General features: G+C 37.3%; 2 protein-coding genes across 2 annotated transcripts in view; one reads left to right on the plus strand and one right to left on the minus strand.

Annotated features, from left to right (window-relative positions):
* Positions 1-428: 428 nt before the first annotated feature.
* On the plus strand, positions 429-10,220 carry LOC104393791 (cytochrome b-c1 complex subunit 2, mitochondrial). The gene is made up of 14 exons (XM_010003312.1): positions 429-437; positions 1,145-1,237; positions 1,358-1,507; positions 2,104-2,168; positions 3,534-3,590; positions 3,929-4,053; positions 4,296-4,393; positions 4,819-4,876; positions 5,041-5,136; positions 6,136-6,335; positions 6,588-6,668; positions 7,222-7,298; positions 9,017-9,170; positions 9,977-10,220. The coding sequence occupies exons 1-14, from the start codon at positions 429-431 to the stop codon at positions 10,058-10,060; spliced, it is 1,347 nt and encodes a 448-aa protein (XP_010001614.1). The 3' UTR covers positions 10,061-10,220.
* A 530-nt stretch (positions 10,221-10,750) lies between these two features.
* PDZD9 (PDZ domain containing 9) overlaps positions 10,751-18,902 on the minus strand; it is a 12,529-nt gene continuing 4,377 nt past the window's right edge. Inside the window, exons 3-8 of the mRNA XM_010003313.1 lie at positions 18,117-18,190; positions 17,553-17,675; positions 15,238-15,414; positions 12,109-12,304; positions 11,037-11,106; positions 10,751-10,966 (exon numbers count right to left, since the gene is read on the minus strand). Of these exons, the coding sequence (XP_010001615.1) occupies positions 10,751-10,966; positions 11,037-11,106; positions 12,109-12,304; positions 15,238-15,414; positions 17,553-17,675; positions 18,117-18,190 (856 nt within the window). The remainder of the gene's footprint in view (positions 10,967-11,036; positions 11,107-12,108; positions 12,305-15,237; positions 15,415-17,552; positions 17,676-18,116; positions 18,191-18,902) is intronic.

Here is an 18,902-nt window from a genome sequence, read left to right on the forward strand (position 1 = left end):
GGCAGGGCCCCCGGTGCTGCCGGGGAGAGGGGAGGAGGATTCTCTCGGGGGATTCTCTCTCGCCGGGGAAGCTTCTGCTGCTTGTGGCAAGGTGGTGCCCTTGTCGAGTGCGGCTCGGCTGGTATAGGAGGCGTGGAGGGACAGAGGGGGCTTCAGCTGCAAAAGAAATACCTTGTTGAGCCTCCCGACACCTGAAATGTAACTTCTGCGAGGTCTCTGCTACAAACGCTCTGTCGAGTAGGATGGCAAATGACTTGTGAGTCACAGTGCCTTTGTAAGTCCGTTTGAGACCCGCACTAGCAGTCCATAAATAAGTAGGCTCAGTGGTTACAATGATGTTTTTTAACCAATTTACTGTGGTGGCAGGAAGGAGGGTTTCCTAGACTCAAAATGCAATTAACAGAGTCTGTGGCAAAGCAAGGGGAATCATGTCATTGGTATCCCTGCTGCTGAGTGTAGCAATGTTTGTCACTTGGTTTTTGCTTTGAGATGTATGGAATTCTTTTTTTTAATGTGAGAAGAGCAAGAAATAAATTTCTTTTGCAAATATAAAAAAACTTTAAAAAAATGGTGGGAATAGCATTTCAGATTCAAAATAACAATATTGCCATTTCTGTTGTCAGCTACTGAGAGAAGGCTCCTGTGATACTTCAATTTGCAGGTTATGCCTGGTTATTGCTCTGCAGTTTGGGGACTTGCACAGGATTCCTCTTTGTGAGCAGCAGTCACTGGAAATAAGTTGGTATTCTGAGATCTAAATCTTTAGGATATCAACTGTCTGCACAAAAGAAATAAGAAAAGTATCTCAAAAGTTGTGTTCTATTTATGTGGATTGCTGTAGCTGTTTGGTTAATTGCTATCCACTGGTCCCACAGACTACTGTCACTAGAGATTCACACTGCACAATGACAAAGGGAGAAAAAACAACAGCTCAAAGTGCTATTTCTTGAGCTTCCAGAGACCTCCTAAAACTCATTGCACAGGTTCCAATGATGGTATAGAAACTATTAGATTAATTACAAGAGAATAATTGTTTTTACTTGACTTGAAGTCATTAATTGTATTTCTACTTTAAAATTAATTGCTTTTTCCGTATGTGATGAACTAATTCAGAAACTCCCTGCTTTTATGCTTTCTCTTCCAGAAGAGACTTTACTCACTGAAAGTAGCTCCTAAAGTCAGAACCTCAGCAGCTGCAGACCGAGTGAAATTATCTCCAGAGTCTGAGGATCTTGAGGTCAGTATGGTTACTGGTATTTTTTTTCCCTCTCCCCTTTATTTTTTAAAACTCGGTTGAACCAGAACCATGAAGTACTTCTAGTGGATGGCAAACCAATTTTTTTTCTTATTATTACAGATTACAAAGTTGCCAAATGGCTTAATTATTGCATCTCTGGAAAATTTTTCTCCTGCTTCAAGAATTGGTGTGTTTATTAAAGCAGGCAGCAGATATGAAACTGCCACTAACTTGGGAACTGCTCACTTGCTTCGCCTTGCATCTACTTTGGTAGGTGTTTGCTCTCTTTGTTCCTATGTTGGCAGTAGGTGAAGTGGCCATAAGACGACATGAGCTTGACCCACTGTGGCTGTTCCCCTTGTTCCTGTTTATCTCTGTTGCTGTCTGGCTCTGGCTCAGATGTAAACACAGCCTGTCTGGCACAGCAGCCAGGCTGAGATCATTAGATCTACACGGCCCCCTGACATGGCTTTGACTGCTGTTGGGTGGGTTCAGTCCACATCAGTTTGGTGCAGGAAAACAAGCCAAATCCCGGGTGCTTATGGTCTCCTTCCTAACTGCTGCCCACAGGTACTCCAGACAGCTGTTAGCATAATGGTATGTGCAGGCATTCCTTGCCCTGGTTTTGTCAAGTTTATGTATTTCAGAGAATTCTATTAAATGTTCAAGCAAACCTGCATCATTATAGAGTGGTGCTGGGGAGTAAATACTTGAGCAAGTAAACTGGCTCAGCTTTTCAAAATGTCTTCTGTATAAATACAAAAACAGATACTGTTTCAATTTTGCCTGAGCAATGAATAACCTCAGGCAAATATCTTCTGAAAATACTAGATTTTTAATTTATTTTTAATTTTTTTTTTTAATAGACTACTAAAGGAGCATCTTCTTTCCGTATTACTCGTGGCATTGAAGCTGTTGGGGGTAGCCTAAGGTTTGTAACTATATATAATCTGTTTTAATAAAATGCAAACAAGCTATGTGATTAAAGGAATCTTAAAACAGTAAGTTTGTTAATATGTAAGTGGATAAGCTTGGTGTGGTAAGGATACTTGAATGGTGAACGTTGACAAGGAACATCTTTTGTACTTCTTACTGTCTAGAGTGTGACCATGATTTGTATTTTAAAAAACATCTTTCAGTTAAAATGTGGATGTTGTGTACCTGGAAGAAATACAATTTGTCAGGAAAGCTTAATGTTCTTTCTGCCTTTTCAGGCTTCAAGATTAAACTTCCTGAAGTCAGTAGATGCATTTTTTTTTTTTAGTCCCATCTTTTGTGAATATATACCACGCATCATACTGCAGTTTTGGGAGCAATTCAAACAGTAGTTGCTTTCATGATTTGTGAGTTTAAGCCTAGAAAAGAAGCCAAAGAGAGAGAAAAGAGGGATCTCGCTGTGCCTGCTTTCTTGCACTGTATCTTGAAATAATCCAGTAAGATTGTTTTGTATATAATTTGTTTAAAAGCAGTTGTTTATACACCTTGAGACTACCCTTTTTTAGAGTGTGACCATGATTTGTATTTTAAAAAACATCTTTCAGTTAAAATGTGGATGTTGTGTACCTGGAAGAAATACAATTTGTCAGGAAAGCTTAATGTTCTTTCTGCCTTTTCAGGCTTCAAGATTAAACTTCCTGAAGTCAGTAGATGCATTTTTTTTTTTAGTCCATCTTTTGTGAATATATACCACGCATCATACTGCAGTTTTGGGAGCAATTCAAACAGTAGTTGCTTTCATGATTTGTGAGTTTAAGCCTAGAAAAGAAGCCAAAGAGAGAGAAAAGAGGGATCTCGCTGTGCCTGCTTTCTTGCACTGTATCTTGAAATAATCCAGTAAGATTGTTTTGTATATAATTTGTTTAAAAGCAGTTGTTTATACACCTTGAGACTACCCTTTTTTGTGCCTGTTTATCACAAATGTTTTTGTGGAAAACACCGCCTTTGTTTTCTCCTGAAGAGAATAATTTCTAAATTGCCTTGTTCAATACATATGCACATTTTTCTTCAAGATTTGCTAATCATCCTTATTTGGTTTTTTACTTGGAATTATCATGGTATCTTAAATTCTGATGGTCACAAGACACTTGCTATTACTTGAATACATAAGATACTAATTTTAGTTTAGTCTACCTCTCCTATGTATTATCCTTTAAACAGTCCTCTCAAGCAGATTTAAGGTTAACCAGATATTCTAGTCAGTATCTTGCTGACAAATTAAATCAATGGGGAATATGTGTGAAAATGCCATTCTGTTTTCTCTGCTGAAATGGGTTTTGTGTTTTTTTTTCTCATTTAGTGTATACTCAACAAGAGAGAAAATGACTTATTCTGTTGAATGCCTGCGTGACTACGTGTAGGTATCTAGATGCTGTAAAGTGAATCACTGCATTCTTTACAAACTGCTCTTGTCACTTTATGGGGTAGTAATAATACCTATTTTCATGTTGTTATAATAAATCAAGGTATTACTGTATTAATATTCAACTTCTGTAGCATGTTACTGAGTGTAGAAATGCTATGGAACTGAAGTTGAATTCTACTTTGTACAACAGTGCTAACAACTACTCTGGCTCAAATTATATACCTTGTTGTTAATGTGTTACTTACAGATTAGTTTGAATTGCTTTTGACTTCAAAAGAAATATATGCTACTTCTGCTGTGTTTAATGCCTTTGTAACTTTTTTATCCAGTGACACAGTAATGGAGTACCTTCTTAATGTCACCACAGCACCAGAGTTCAGGCCATGGGAAGTAACTGATCTTCAGCCACAACTAAAAGTTGACAAAGCAATTGCATTTCAGAATCCTCAAGTTGGTAAGTTTATTTTCTGATACACTGTATTGGCTTAATGAGTGTTTCTTCAAAACGAAAAACACTGAAAAAAATAGTTTCACTTTTGCTCTTTCACATGACCATTGCATTTTTCAGCTTTGCCCTGTTAGATATTGTCTTCCTGTTGTTACAGAACCTCTTTTTATTAGTATTTTGTTTCATTCATAATCTCCATTGAAGTGGCTCTTATGTTAATCATCATCACTGAAATTTGTTCCTCTTAGGAGTGCTGGAAAACTTGCATGCTGCAGCTTATAAGAATGCTTTGGCAAACTCCTTGTATTGTCCAGATTACAAAGTTGGAAAAATTACTTCTGAGCAGGTAGGATTATTTGTGTTGTGTTAAAAATGTGTTTCTGTTATCAAGAATAGATGATGCTTGACAGAGAAAATTAATTCAGTAAATATACAGTCAGTATTTGCTATTGTATTAGTTTGGTGGTAAAATAATTTATTTCCATGCAGCTTTTAGTATTGGATACAGACTGACTTTCACATTTAGAGAGGTGGTTAATGTCAGTGGCTTCTGTTGATAGGAAGGCTGACAATGAAATGCAAGTATTCTTGTAACAAAGTTTTGTAGTTGTGGCTGGAGAATGTAAAATGCTGTTCCGTAGGCAGTTCCTTTTGAAACATTGGAATTGGCTGCATTGAGAAGTGTAAGGCTGAGCACGGGGAGATCAGAAACATGTTTGCCTTTTTTGTTCTTTATACAAAATATCCTAAAATGTGAATTTACTGTTGCAGCTTCACCATTTTGTACAAAACAATTTCACCAGTTCGAGAATGGCTCTTGTAGGAATCGGTATGTATGTTCTTTAAAGGACACTGCAATGCATCAAGGAAAAGTACTGTAGAGATTGGAGTTCTCCATAGAAGTATAATGTCACAGCACACTTGACACACTTATGTAACTTCTGTAGCTTTTCAGTGCCATTACATTACTTGGAATAAACTCTTGTACCACAGGTGTAAAGCACTCTGACTTAAAGCAAGTTGCAGAGCACTTCCTAAATATCCGCAGTGGAGCTGGTATTTCCAGTGCCAAGGCTGTCTATCGAGGGGGTGAGTATGTTTCTTGCATCTGTTCTGAATTACTGATTTTTCTCATTATTATAAATGTAGCATTACTCAAAGTTGCAACTGAACACTATATAGTTGTTCTAAATGTTGTACGTAGGAAATGACAGTTCAGAGGCATCTCCCAGCTAAATAAGCAGAAGATTATTCCCTGCTATGGAAAGTTCTGGAGGAAAACTGAACCCCTGTCTCCAGCAAAGCTTTACCTGCAAAATAATTTATTCCATAAAGTGAAAAATGACCTGGCATGTGGTTTCTCTTTGCATTTTTGGGAAGATTCCCTTAAGAATAGATCAAGGACTGTCTAGTAGGCTTTCTTTTTAGGGAAGACATGTTAGTGTGTCCTAAGTCTTTCAGAAAGACAAAGCAATGCTTCACTCTTCTGGAGCAGTATCTTGCACTAACATCAACAGCTACTCATTAGTTGGGGTATCAGATCACACTGTAAACAGGTGGGAAAAAATGGAAAGTTTTCAGCATCTAATATTTTACTGGAATAACTTCAGTTTCTGTAAAACAGATTAAATATTCTTATGAACAGAAGGTACAGTACTTTTCTGTTAATTTATTATCTGAAGATTCACTGAGTTTTATCATCTCACAGTATGTGTGGTGTAGGATCAGGTTCAAGTAAAGCATAGTAAGGTATTTGGTTTTGTGCTTACAAGAAAATTTTTCTAAGTTTGAAAGACGTTTTTTAAATGCTTTTTTCAAAGGGCTATGTATAGCATCTTAAATATATAGTATACTTATATATATTTCTTTTTAATAAGACAGGATTAACCTCTGAAGACTACAAGTATAAAGGGGGCTAATTATTAGGAAGCTACGGTATGATCTGCAGCCTACTAACAGACATGCAGTAACTTCACACCCTGGCTTCTCTCTCATGAAACTTAACTCCAGGCTAGAAATGTTTCCTTTCTGTACCTCTGAACATACAGTAGTTTCTAACTGGATGCTCCATTACCTTTTATTTTTTAGGAGAAATCAGAGAACAGAACGGTGATAGCCTCGTCCATGCTGCTATTGTAACAGAAGGAGCTGCTGTTGGGAGTGCAGAAGCAAATGCGTTCAGTGTTCTTCAGCATGTTTTAGGTGCTGGACCCCTCATCAAGAGGGGAAGCAATGCCACCAGCAAACTGTTCCAGGGTATTGCTAAAGCAACTACCCAGCCATTTGATGTAAGTTCAAAGGGTTACTTTACTGTAATATTTTCAGTAAAATGCATACTGTTCTTTAAGAGGCTGCTGTCTCCAGTCAGTATCTTAGTTCTTTCTTGCACAAGTTACAGTATTTCCTTACAGTCTGATTTTTCCTCTGCACAGATGGAGCTCCCTGATTACAGTATTTTAGATCCTAATAATAATAATTTTCCTATGCTTGATACTGAGTTCTGATACTTAAAACAGTTTATAATTACGTTTGTTTTGCAGGCTTCTGCATTTAATGTTAATTACTCTGATTCTGGGCTCTTTGGGGTTTACACCATATCCCAGGCTTCAAATGCTGGGGAGGTAAGTTGCTGATGAGAACTTAGTTACTAACAACATAACCCTTAAACAAGTGTTTTGATTAACTGAATAATCTGAAAACAGTCAGTTCCCCTGGTTTCTTGTATAAGAATTCTGCATGTTCAGTTATGACTTAGCTCTGTAAGCTGGGATTGAGACTTGCTTTCTGGGGAGTACAAATGCCTGATACAAACTAGAGCTCGTAAAATGCCTTTAATTGCTGACTGTACTGGCTGATGTGTGTGTAAGCTGAAGTATATCAGGAGGAACATACTGGCCCTTGAAGCTGGCCGAACTGAACAGCCCCATGGAAAAATGGTGAGACCATGCAAAGTAGTGTGGTGATGCCATTTAAATGCACCCTGTTTTTTGTGGTTCGCTTTGGCATTTATTACAGTGGTTTTAGTTTTGTTCTAAAACCGTTAAGCATTGAGTTCAGGCTTAGAATCCTAACACTAAGTTGCTCTCCCCTGTAATTTTTAAGGTGCCAGAAAATAGAAATAATATGTTGACATTTAATGCTGGAAGAAGTCCTAAAAGATTTAATTTTCCTCAGGTCATTAAAGCTGCTTTGAACCAGATGAAGTCAGTTGCTCAGGGCGGTGTCACTGATGACGATGTCACAAAGGCAAAGTAAGTGCATAAAGAACTGTCTTGTGTGTTGTAAGAAGTTTCTTAACAAGCAGCTACTTTTCAGAGGCTTAGCCTGTTCTGCAGAGCAAAGCTTATTGTTGTCCTGTAATTACTTCCTTTAGGGAACTGCTTCCTTTGCTGCCTTAAAACTGAAACACTGTCAATACTCTTTTTTTTCCCCTATCTGTACTGATTCTCTACTAGTGGTATTTCCTAATGCAAACTTGTTAGATAAGTGTTAAGTCTCTGAAAACTGTTTAAATGTAGGAAATTAGCAAGTACCAGCAGATGCTGTAGTTTTAAACATACTCTGTAGTATTAAGATGTATTTAAATAAGAATCCTAAACTGCATTATTTAGGTTATTCCCTTTGTAGTCACACTGCAGCAATTCCCCAAACAATTATATTAAGCAATCTTCTGCACCTTCAAAGAATAGTAGTCATGAAGGTCTGCAAGTGTAAAGCACTGAATTAGTGAAGTTACATCAAAATACATGCCCCTAGGAATACTGGAGGTGGGGGGAAATTACTATTAAAAATGCAGTAATATCAGCAAAATTTTAGAGTTTCTGATTTATAGAGAGTTGTGCACATTAGTTGGTGCTTGATCTGCAAGTACTGTTAAACTTCACTGAGCCTCTAAAACTGTACTTGGGCAATACAATATAGCACAGACTCACTCAAGTAGTAACATTAAAATAATTTTCTGTTGCGTGTATGAAATATTTATGAGACTCCACATAAAGCTTGATTACACTAAACATAACCTAGATGTGGTGGTTGGTTGTGCTTTAGTCACAAAATGCTGAATTCTAGACCTTTATATTTGGCACTGATAGTTTTGTGTGGTGGTGTTTGGGTTTGGGGGGGTTTTTTGTTAGTGGTTTTTTTTGTTGTGGTTTGTTTTTTTTAATGAAGCTGCCTAGTATTGGGGAACTACATGCGGTGCTGCTGTGGCTTAGTTAGTTAGTTAGTTAGTTGGAGTTTCCCTTCTGGAATGGCTTCACATATTTTCTATATTGCCCCATTTTCCTTTAGTGACTAAAAAACCCCCAAAAAACAAATTCAAGGTCAGCGATATTTGTAGAATCTTGCAATTCAGTAAAAAATGCCAAGCTATTTAATCATATTCTATAGCAATAAAGTGTTTTCTGCCATTTTGACTTTTAAAAATGACTTTATAAAAATATGATTTTCATATGTAGCAGTGAGACTGCATGAAACAGAAAAAGAAGTGTAAACAGTGTGTCTTTTAACAGGATAGGGAACTGCTGCACAAGGAGCTTAGCCATTTTACATTCATTGCTGCTTTGTCACAACAAAATTTCTCTGTGTACATCTATTCTTTATGAGAAACTGGAATCAATTTTAAACTGAATTTTTAAACTTGATAGATTAGTTTGTCTAATTCCTGGGGTACCTGCATGAGTTGCTTCACACAAATGAATTCTGATCTAGAGATCTGACTGTGTGGGGTGGCTGATCATTCTGAGGCAGCAGGTGTTCAAGTACACTGTCATTTTCATGCTTGAACTAGTCGTGGTGACTCTTTCCTTACTACAAAACCCTTTTGTACTTGTAAAGGAAAACCTTTACAAATGGAGAGGAATCTTCAGAACTTCAAAAGCACCAAAAATCTTGCAATTAATGGGGCAGTGGGGAAGGTAATAACAGGAGCTACAGGCTCACTCATCCTTAATGCTTTGTTTGATGACAGAAATCAGCTGAAAGCCACATATTTGATGTCAGTGGAGACTGCAGAAGGGTTACTGAATGAAATTGGCTCCGAGTCATTGGTTTCTGGCACACACTCATCACCATCTGCTGTTGCTCAAAAAATCGACTCTGTAACTACTGCTGATGTTGTGAATGTGAGTATGTCTCAGCATCTACAGGTGTTCCTTAGTCTCTGTGTCAGGTTTCTTTACACAAAACTTGTGTTTGTTTGTGTGTGTTTATAAACATACACATAACTAGCTTTTAAAAAAGCAACTTATTTACAAAGCCCAGCTGGCTGTCTTTTGATGCCTTTGCTTACTTTATTAACAGAAGACCCTTTAATTCCATACACTGTAAAACTAGGGTAGCTGGGAGTATGTGAAATTCATATCTACTTCACTTGCATTTACCAAAATTGCCAACTAGTATTCATGGAAAACTTGATACTGGTTCCAGTGCAGGTTCTTCTGTGTCAAGGCTTTTAGGATTCCTGAGTCCAGAATTTGGTGTGCTTAATAAAACAATTAAGCTTTCAATGGTGAGTTGCCATAACTGTATTGCTATTCCAAATGGTCTTGTTGCTTATACTTGAAACAAACTTCATACAGAAATCCATCAGAAAACTTGTTTTTTCACCATTGCTACTCCAACAAAAATTAGTTGTAACTAGCAATAGCTTTAGTAGTAAGGACAGATCCACTATACTTGTGGTGTAAAAGTTATTCTAGGAATAACCATTTTCAGAGTTTCTGCCTTTTATATCCAACTGTCGCTGTTATTTCTGTTTAGATAATAATGAGCTGCGTTATAAGCACATGAAAATTGTTTACTTGATGATGTACTTTAGTAGTGCTGAGGATTTGTTTGTTTTAATAACTTAAGGTGAGGCTATAAGCAGCAAGATAAACTCTGTTGTAGTGAGTATTTCCTTAAATTCATCTTTCCTATTTATTTTTAGGCTGCAAAGAAGTTTGTCAGTGGGAAGAAATCAATGGCAGCTAGTGGAGATTTGGGAAATACTCCTTTTCTTGATGAATTGTAAAACAAAACTGGGATGCAGATTCAAGATGGACCTGAGCTCTAAGTCACCTGTGTTCAAAATAAATTGCTACTAACTTGTTATTTATGAATTCAGTTCTTTCAGAAAATCAATCTGGAGTAATTGCGAGCTTGCACTCATCAAATAAAATGCTGAGTTCATATATTCTGTGTTGATTTTTTTTCCACTGAAAATGTTATCTAAAATGCTGTTAAGTCTGGCTCTGTACACTGAAGAGAAAACTGTAGTGAGAAAGGTGACTTGTAGTCAAAAAGTCAAGCTTTTTGATATATTTAAAAAATAGATACATCAAAAATTATCACTGTGATGCAAACAGTGCAATTGTCACTAGTTGTACGAGTATTATTGTATGTTAGGGTAAGTTCTTTATGAACTGTCTGCACCATCCTTCTATCAATGAAGAAACTTAACTTTAAACAAAGATGTGTATGTTAGACCTTCTTAGAGCTTGCAGCTGCTACTTCTCTGGAACTAGCAGAAGTGTATCTAAATGTCTTCTCCACAAGTAGCATGGAGGGACATCTTTGAGGGGAGAGAGGGCATTGCTAAAACAGCAAATATATAATTTAAAATATCTCAGGCTATTCAGATATTTATTTAAAGTCTAGACATTTATTTAAAAGAAAACATACAACTTCAGAAATTCAGGTTTTGAAGAAGTCAAGTTTTGAGCTATTCTGAAACAAATTCTTCCAGATAGGATGTATCTGATACAGAAGAGCAGGAGGAAGAGCAACTAGTCTCATTGTCTTTGCTAGCCCAGTTGGAAGGAGCTCTAACACCACTAGCATCAAACTTAGGATTGCACAATGCATCAATGTCATTAGGAAGTACAGCATCACAGCCAGTGCTTGTGGCTTCTCTAAGTGTCTGGCCTGTATTAGATACCTGCCAGATTTTGGATATTGATGGTAACTGATGAGTGAACTCACAGCAGTAGGACTGGGAAGGTTTAGACTGCAGTTTCCAGGTCTACATCATCATCGCTACTGGACCTGGTGTCTTCTTCATCCTCATCTTCACCTGTGCTGAAAATACACAGCATTATATTACTTTAATATGCAATAGTTCCCATAGCCATTTATTAACTAATCATGGAGACTTGAAGTTTTTTGTGAATACTTGTTCTAAATACAAGTTAATTAGTTCTGAAGCTCCTCTAATACCTCACTAATACTATTGTCCATAGTTCTTTGCATGGTTTTCTTTGGACTTTAATAGCTAAGTTTTAATTTGGTCAACAGAAAAGCAAGCTATTCTTCTGCTGCTCCTTCAGAATACTAAATAATCTGTTTTATTTAAACATAAGGTTAGAGGTTTAATCACTTGGAAAGCCCCTTGCTGTGTGAGCTTCCGTTCTGCTCTTCTAGCCTAATTATCTCCTTGTAATACTTCTGTTCCTTCTTTACCTCTGAGGTTTCTTTTCTATTAAAACTTTGTGCCTCAGGAAAACTAACTGCCTTCTATCCCCTCTAGATTAATTATACTTGCTATATAAGCCACCTTTAGGATTGAGAACAATATATTTTCAAAAGCTGTATGCAGTGGCTCTCACAAGAAGTGTTTATTTTTTCTGAAGTTTAATTTTAAAAGCCATAATCATGAATCACTGTCAGTAGTTCGACTAGGAAACAGATAAGCTTTCTAAAATGATTGTAGCAAGAATTCCCATCTTGGCATTGCACTTGTAATTGTCTAGATCTTTGGCTATTATTACAAATAGATGTGGCATCTTTGACTCCAGTGGCACTATTGCCAGTCAGGCTTTTTACGGTCTCTGTACATAGGCAGGAAGGGGCATGTCTAAAATTGATGTTTGTCCTGACCCTGTCTTCACTGAAACTAAGTAAAGTAAAAGAAAAGCTCTTTTGGTGTTTGTACATTTCAAACCAGTTTTCTATTTCAGAAAAACAAATTAGATTTTTAGACTAATATCCTAAAGTGAAAAAGCTATTACACTGTATCTTGTTTCTTGTTAGAATAGTAAGTAAGGTGTGAAATTCTGGTCATGAATAATACTTATGTCTTACTCTGCTGCCATCTCAGGAAACTTTACTTCAGGAATTAATTCAAGTGCACTTTGCCAGTGTTGAGGTATTTCAAGAAAATCTCTGTAAACTCTGATTTGTAGAGTATTTCCTATTGGAATACTGTGTAGGAGTTGACTAAGGTCTTGCAGAGTCCATCCTAAAACATTAGCATGTCCAATTTTTATTAGAACATCACCTGCCAAAGAAGAAAATTGACAGTCATCTGTTTAAGACTTTTTTTTCTTAATGTTTGTAGTACAAAATTTGTAGTCTTAACAACTTTACTTCCACTGCATCCATGAAAAACAGAGTACAGAAGTCCCAGCACCTCTGTATGCCATGGGGTATAACAAGGATGAGCTTCAAGGGGTTGAGGAGAGTTGCAATTACAGGGTAAGCCTGCAATTTTGGAGGCTGCAAAAGGCAATCAGAATCAATCTGCAGGAGCCTAGAGCTCTATCAGCAGCAACAGTTGCACAGAGAAGCAGTTATCAGTAAACATTAAACTGCAACAGAACAGCAAAGGGGATTGAGACCAGCAGTACAGCTGTCTGCTGCTATATTAGGCAGAGCAAGGAGCCTCTCCCCATCTGTTCGATTTTCTTCTTAAGCCTTTTGGGTTAAAAATGCGTGTTGCAAAAATTTACAGCCTTTAAAACTGTTTACCTGAACTACTGACTACCATTTTTCTAATTCACCTTTTTCATGAACTACTCCTACTCCATCATCACACCCTCTCTCCACTCTAGCTTATCACAAGGTAAGTCATTCTACCAGTATACAAACAAGAAGTTCTGGAACAAGTAGCACATTAGCAGATACCAAAAAAAGCAACTGAAAACATTTTCCCAACAGTTTTATGTAAGTTCTCAGCCTCAAAAAGAAAGGTAAATCACCCAAATTAGGTGTTCCAAAACATAGACATAAATGCATTTATGCTTTGAAATACCTGCAAGACACTCTGGGCTTTTAATAGATAAATTCTGTTATTTTTTCTGACCATACTGTCCTAATAACACTGTTGTGGTGAGACAAAGCCTCTGTGCTGCAGATACAATTTTGCTCCTCTGCTCCAGCATCTACAATCTGAAACACCCAGCTTTTCAGTTCAGCTACCAGTTTTGTGATTGATACCATTCAGTGGTCACTGAAGATTTATACCTACATACAGATTTGGTAAGTCTAACTGTAGGATTTCAGGACACCAGTACCTCCCACTACCTCTGTCTATTTCTGCTGTGTCCCTGTTGAAATCAGGAGAAAGGCACAAGCTCTTTCAACACATAAGCAGTAATAAAATTGTTCTTTTAGGTTCTGTTTTGCAGTTGTATAGATTACAGCTTATGTAACTGGGGGGGGAAGAGTACATTAAAAAAAAAAAGAGTACATAAAGATATAAATCTTAATTCACTGAAAGAAAAACTAAGCAGTGCATCATTTTCTGAAGCCCCATGCTTCATATGTTGGTATTAGTGCCAAACAAGTGTGCTGCCTTTGGTATAATTCAGAGACAGAGCTTCTACAAAATACTATCTTTTCTGTAAAATTTTATAGCTTTGGTCTTATATAAAAAGTTTGTGTAAGTTCACTCTAAATGTGAATTGAAGAAATTCAGCTGTTTCCTTTTTTTGTGTGTGGAATGTGCTGAGTGAGATCCAGGTGCTCAAATTGAAGCATGTTCAAATTGCTTCTTTTGGCTCCAAAAACTATGATAATCTACAAAGATAAAATGTTTGTTACCAGTCATCACCCCTCTTTAAATTGTTCAGTACTTGTTGCAGTAAATCAAGCACATCACATGCCATAAATACTTTGACTCCTTATCACTTTTACTGAAAATGCTTTTGGAAAACCTTGCCTTTTTCAAATTGTTGCAGATAGAACTACTTAGTTTCAGAGATTAGAATTCTGTATTTTTTAAAATATAGATGTGAAAAAGACCACCCAAATCAGCAACCAAATCACTATCATAGATATGGTTTTGTATACCATAAGGGTTTTTTTTAGGGAATAGATGAATAGGGAATAGAGTAGATGAAAGGTATCAGTTCTTAAGATATTTTTTTTTTAAAAAAAAAAGGTACTTCATTCAAATCAAAATCCTTTTCTGTTCTATCCTCAGGATTTTTCCACTGATTTTTATAGTTGGATCAAAAGTGCAAAACCTTTTATAAAAAGAGGTTAAGAACTCCACACAATGGTTTTTATTTCATCAGACAAGCAGATCTTTCTTCGTAGTGTTTGGAATTCTGATTCTCTCTGAATGGTGCAAGAAGAAAGGACTGCCCAAACTATGAAGGCAACGCTGGAAAAATTGTTCTGATTTAAAGATTTACATTTTAAATACACTGCCAGTAAATTTCTAAATTACTTCATTACACTCAAGTCTTAGTTCCATAGATTTCTATGTTAGAGACAATTTAATATTTGGTAATAGCATACTATCATCCCCAAACTGTAGTTCATTAATGTAATGTAATTAGTCTAGGGACCCATGTGAAACAGGGCTTTCAATTACAAGCTTAATATATGTGTCTGATGTTCCACAAGAAACCTTAATAACTAGTAATTCTGTGAGTACTGATATGGCACGTTTCAGGTTTAAAGCACTCAGCAAACGAACACCTGCATGGATTGCTAGAGCACAGCGATTAGTCCATTGCCACTTCATAACTATTTGGTATAATAAGAGAAACAAAAAGCAAACAATAAGACAAATTTATGTCGAGCCTTGTGGAAGTTCTGTGTTACTTGTACAATGAAATTCCTTGAACAATGGGCTGAAAACAGTAAATAGATTATTTGTGTTTAGTTGCTATATAAATGTAATGGTCAAACTCTTTTTGGACAAACCTGATGATGAATAGTAAATCTGTTTTTTGCTGTATTGGTCCAATTGTGAAACTGTCACCCATATCAGCTATTTTAAGATCACAAGTATTTCAATACAATGGAATGTTGGCATCAAACTCTATACAGTTTGTGCTAGTTTCTTATATCTGTAATTGTAAATTGAGTTTCTTTTGACCTGTGTAAGTGTAAATAAATCAGACAGAGGCTCAAAGCATAAGTGTAGAACAAGAGTTAACAATGCTCTTAAATTTGAATATCACAGTTATTTCTTTTTACCTGGTTTTAGCTTTCCGTCGTTAGCTGCAGAGCTCTTCTCAACAAGGCTTGTTATCTGGAGATATGGTCCATTCTGTATGATTATGAGACCCAATCCTTGTTCACTCATCCTAATATTTGCCTTTAATGCTGCAATCAATGTGTGCTGAGAGACATTTTCCAGTGCTGGCAACTGCCCTTCAAAAAGTGAGAAGAAAATTGTACTAGTTGAAAGCGAGTTATAATTCTTCAATAAAATGTTTAAGGAGACATTTGAGCAGGTGCTGTACCCATTTTTAATTGTCCATACAGTTAAGTCCCTCAGCCTTAATTGCTTCCTCTAGATAGGCATTGCCTGCTGAGCTCCTGTCAAAAAGCCATAATGGCAACACTTATAACAAGTTAGTGTACTTCATAAACTAACTTTCTGCAAATAAATGTACTGAAAGTAGTTTTTACTTAGCAACTTATTTTGTGAAATGTCCCACATTTTACCAAGATAAGAAGCAATACTGCTGTTAAGTATTTATTACAAAGGATGGTATTTTCAGGTAAGGTAGAGAACATGGTACAGAATAACATAACAGAGGAGCTGTCAACGATTCAGGACTTCAAGAAAAGATTGAATTCTTATTCAAAATTGATTTTTCAAATCAATATTTATAGAAGAGATTAATTTCTAAATTTCCAGCAGATTGGTTTCACACCCTACAGCTGATGTGAGGGAAGGGACCGTAGTTGTCATATTTAACATCCACAGAAATAAAATACTCTTGAGGATTTGCTACCCATTGAAATGCATAATACAATACAATATAAATCACATTATCCCAGTGAATCCACCAAGAAATATAACAGGATAATAAAGTAAAACCTCCATCTTTCAAGCCTGTTCTCATCGAGAGCCAGAAAAAGTTATGACTGTCACACCAGTGCTTGAGACTCCTAAAACAAACTGTATTGTTACAAATAACTTTTTTTGTCTCTCTTTTAAGATACAATCTCTAAATGTTGACTTTTGACAGTAGGGTAGCAATAACTGAACTCTTTGAGACCCTCTGTAGCAGTCATTTTTTGTCATCTTCCTAATGGCTTCAGTAAACCTCTGGAACAAGCTCTAAATGAACAACACAGAATATATAAAAGGATTAAGACTGAAAGTATAGCAATGTGAACATTTCACTTGTCAGTTTGGCTGCTGAACTGAAAAACTGAGCAGGAAGCAGGAATAATTTTTTTTTCCTTCCCAATGAAAAAACGCAGGACTTCTTTGTTGATAAGTAGAATACTGTGTTTCATTTGGATGAAATGCCTAATTTTGATGGTCATGCAAGAAAAGCAAAGGAAAACCCACCCTTCTGAGAGGTTGGATGTCTGACCTGCTACTCTTTCTCTGGCTCAGGAATTTATGCAAAGTGGAACAGGATCAGTATTGAAACCTTTCCTATGATGTTCGTCACTTTTCAAAAAAATGTGCGTGTCAATCTTTTTCAGCCAGAAGGGGGAACTGAATCCTATTTTCATACTTCCAGAACAAGTACTTAACTCCCAGGCCAACAAATGTAAACAGATTATATGAAGAAATATGAAGTAAGCCTACCTTATATTATTCTTTACCCAAAATTATTCAGCAAATTCCATCAAAATACATGAGCAGTTGTAAGTCAGCAAATGATCAGCAGTGAAATAAGAAACAGAAACCACTAATAACAAATCTGGCTAACTTTAATTAGACACCAGAATCCTGAGTTTAAGCTTCTTATTATTGCATGAAAGTATCTTGCTGGACATGAGAGATTTAAAACCATGAACACAGTGACTAATTCAAAGCTTACAAAACATTTAGGAGGAATGCTAAGATTCACACTTTTAGATGAGACTCTTGTCTTTTTACCACACTTGGTATCAGTCTCTATATTCTCCAAGGAAGGTGCATGTTCTCTTTGTTCTGTAATACAGGAAGTTTAGCCACTCCACAGGACTTACTTGTTACAGTTCCCCTAACACTGTCCTGATTTTTCACCTTTCAGTTCTGCAGTTTCTGCAGGCAGCAGAATAGGATCTCATCCAATCCTCTTCTGCTGAGGAAACATACTTTCCTCTTATCATCTGTCTACAATTCCATTTCATATACTCAATCTCAAGAGCAGGAATCTCTTTGATACTGAGAAAATTTGGGGCACTGGGGGCTCTTTGAGGAAAATAAACTGTCTGGAAGCACAAGGGGTTACAATTTTGAGATACTGAAATAGAAGACTGGAAGAGTAGTACTGTGACAACAGCGAGAAGATGGAAATGAACAGAGGTAGAAATTACCAAAAGACATGGAAACTCACCCTTAGTTTCATCCCCAGCTGCTGGCAAATGCTGTGCATGTTCCATTGAGTCCAGAGGAAGAGCTTCTTTTTGTGTACCCTCTCCACCCCTCCTTCCTTTATCCCTTTTGCCATGAAGCTGAGCTATTGGGACACAAACTCATTTTGAGACAGACTTTTACATAATGCTTGTATTAAAAGCTATTTAAATACCACTTAAAACCGGTTTATAGGATAGTTGCAGATGATTCTTGGAAATAACTTCTTTTCAAGGCTGTTGAATTCCCATTGTTAGTGCAGTAAAATTTAAAAACCTTTGAAATATAAAATCAATTGTCCCATTTCTTCCATGCACCAATTGTCTCCTGTTTCAAAGGAATAATTTCAGATGTTTTTCATCTAATGTCTTACTATATTCTCCACCCTTAAGAAAATCTGTCAAGATGAGGCAATTTCAATAGATGCTAAGTACAGCTCTTGTCCTCCAAACAGTAAGTCCTACTGATCACTGTTGAATACTTCAGGATCACTTTACTAATCTCAAAATGTTGTTTGTATAGCCTCCTGTCTCCAGCAAAGACTTACCCAAAAACAAACCGCTCGGACAATCACGCTCTTGGCCTCTTGGTGGTGCCCTGGAAGAAACAGGTGGGTGTTTGCTGTTAGAAGGAGAGAAAAAAAAAAAAAAAAGAAAAAGCAAGCAATTAGATATTTTCCAAGTACCTGTAGATGTGGGGGCTGGTAGACTAATTTAGTTCAGCATTCCCATGCTACAATTACAATACTGAAGGCACAGGCTGATTGTGGCCAAACCCAGGCTGGTTTCCCACATTTAGTGCATTGTTCATTTACTGGCTACATGTTCTCCCACGCTTCAATACAGCTGAATCCATGGACATGCATGTCATAAAAAATCGCTGTATTTGGGTGAGCTTTTCTAGTCAGGATTTATTAGGTTTTCTTCCAAACACCAGAAGCAGCACAGGCAGGGCAGCTGGGGTGCCCCTCAGCCACCTTATGCCTGAAGAACCTCCGTGAAGCAGGGCTGCCAGTTCCCCTGCTTTTGTCATTGCTACAGAAGCAGCTCTGGAATGTTAAACTAATGCCCGATATTCCAAAGGGAGAGTGACAGTGACTGGTCAAACCCAAGGTATATTTTTGTGGCGAAGACGGATCTCTGAGCGTTCCTTAGGCCTCTCTACACAGCGCTGGCCAAGGGGCTCGTTCCCGCCCTGCCCAGCCCCTGCTCTCCCCGGGGGGAAGGCGGGCCCAGCCGGAGGGGCCGGGAGAAGGGCGGGACACCTTTGACGAGACGGCAGCATGAGTGCGGCGCAGGGCCGAGCCCCGGCACAGCCCGCGCCGAACCGGACC

The sequence above is a fragment of the Chaetura pelagica genome, unplaced genomic scaffold (genome assembly GCF_000747805.2).
Source record: "Chaetura pelagica isolate M959 unplaced genomic scaffold, ChaPel_1.0 scaffold138, whole genome shotgun sequence".
In the NCBI taxonomy this organism is placed as follows: Eukaryota; Metazoa; Chordata; class Aves; order Apodiformes; family Apodidae; genus Chaetura; species Chaetura pelagica.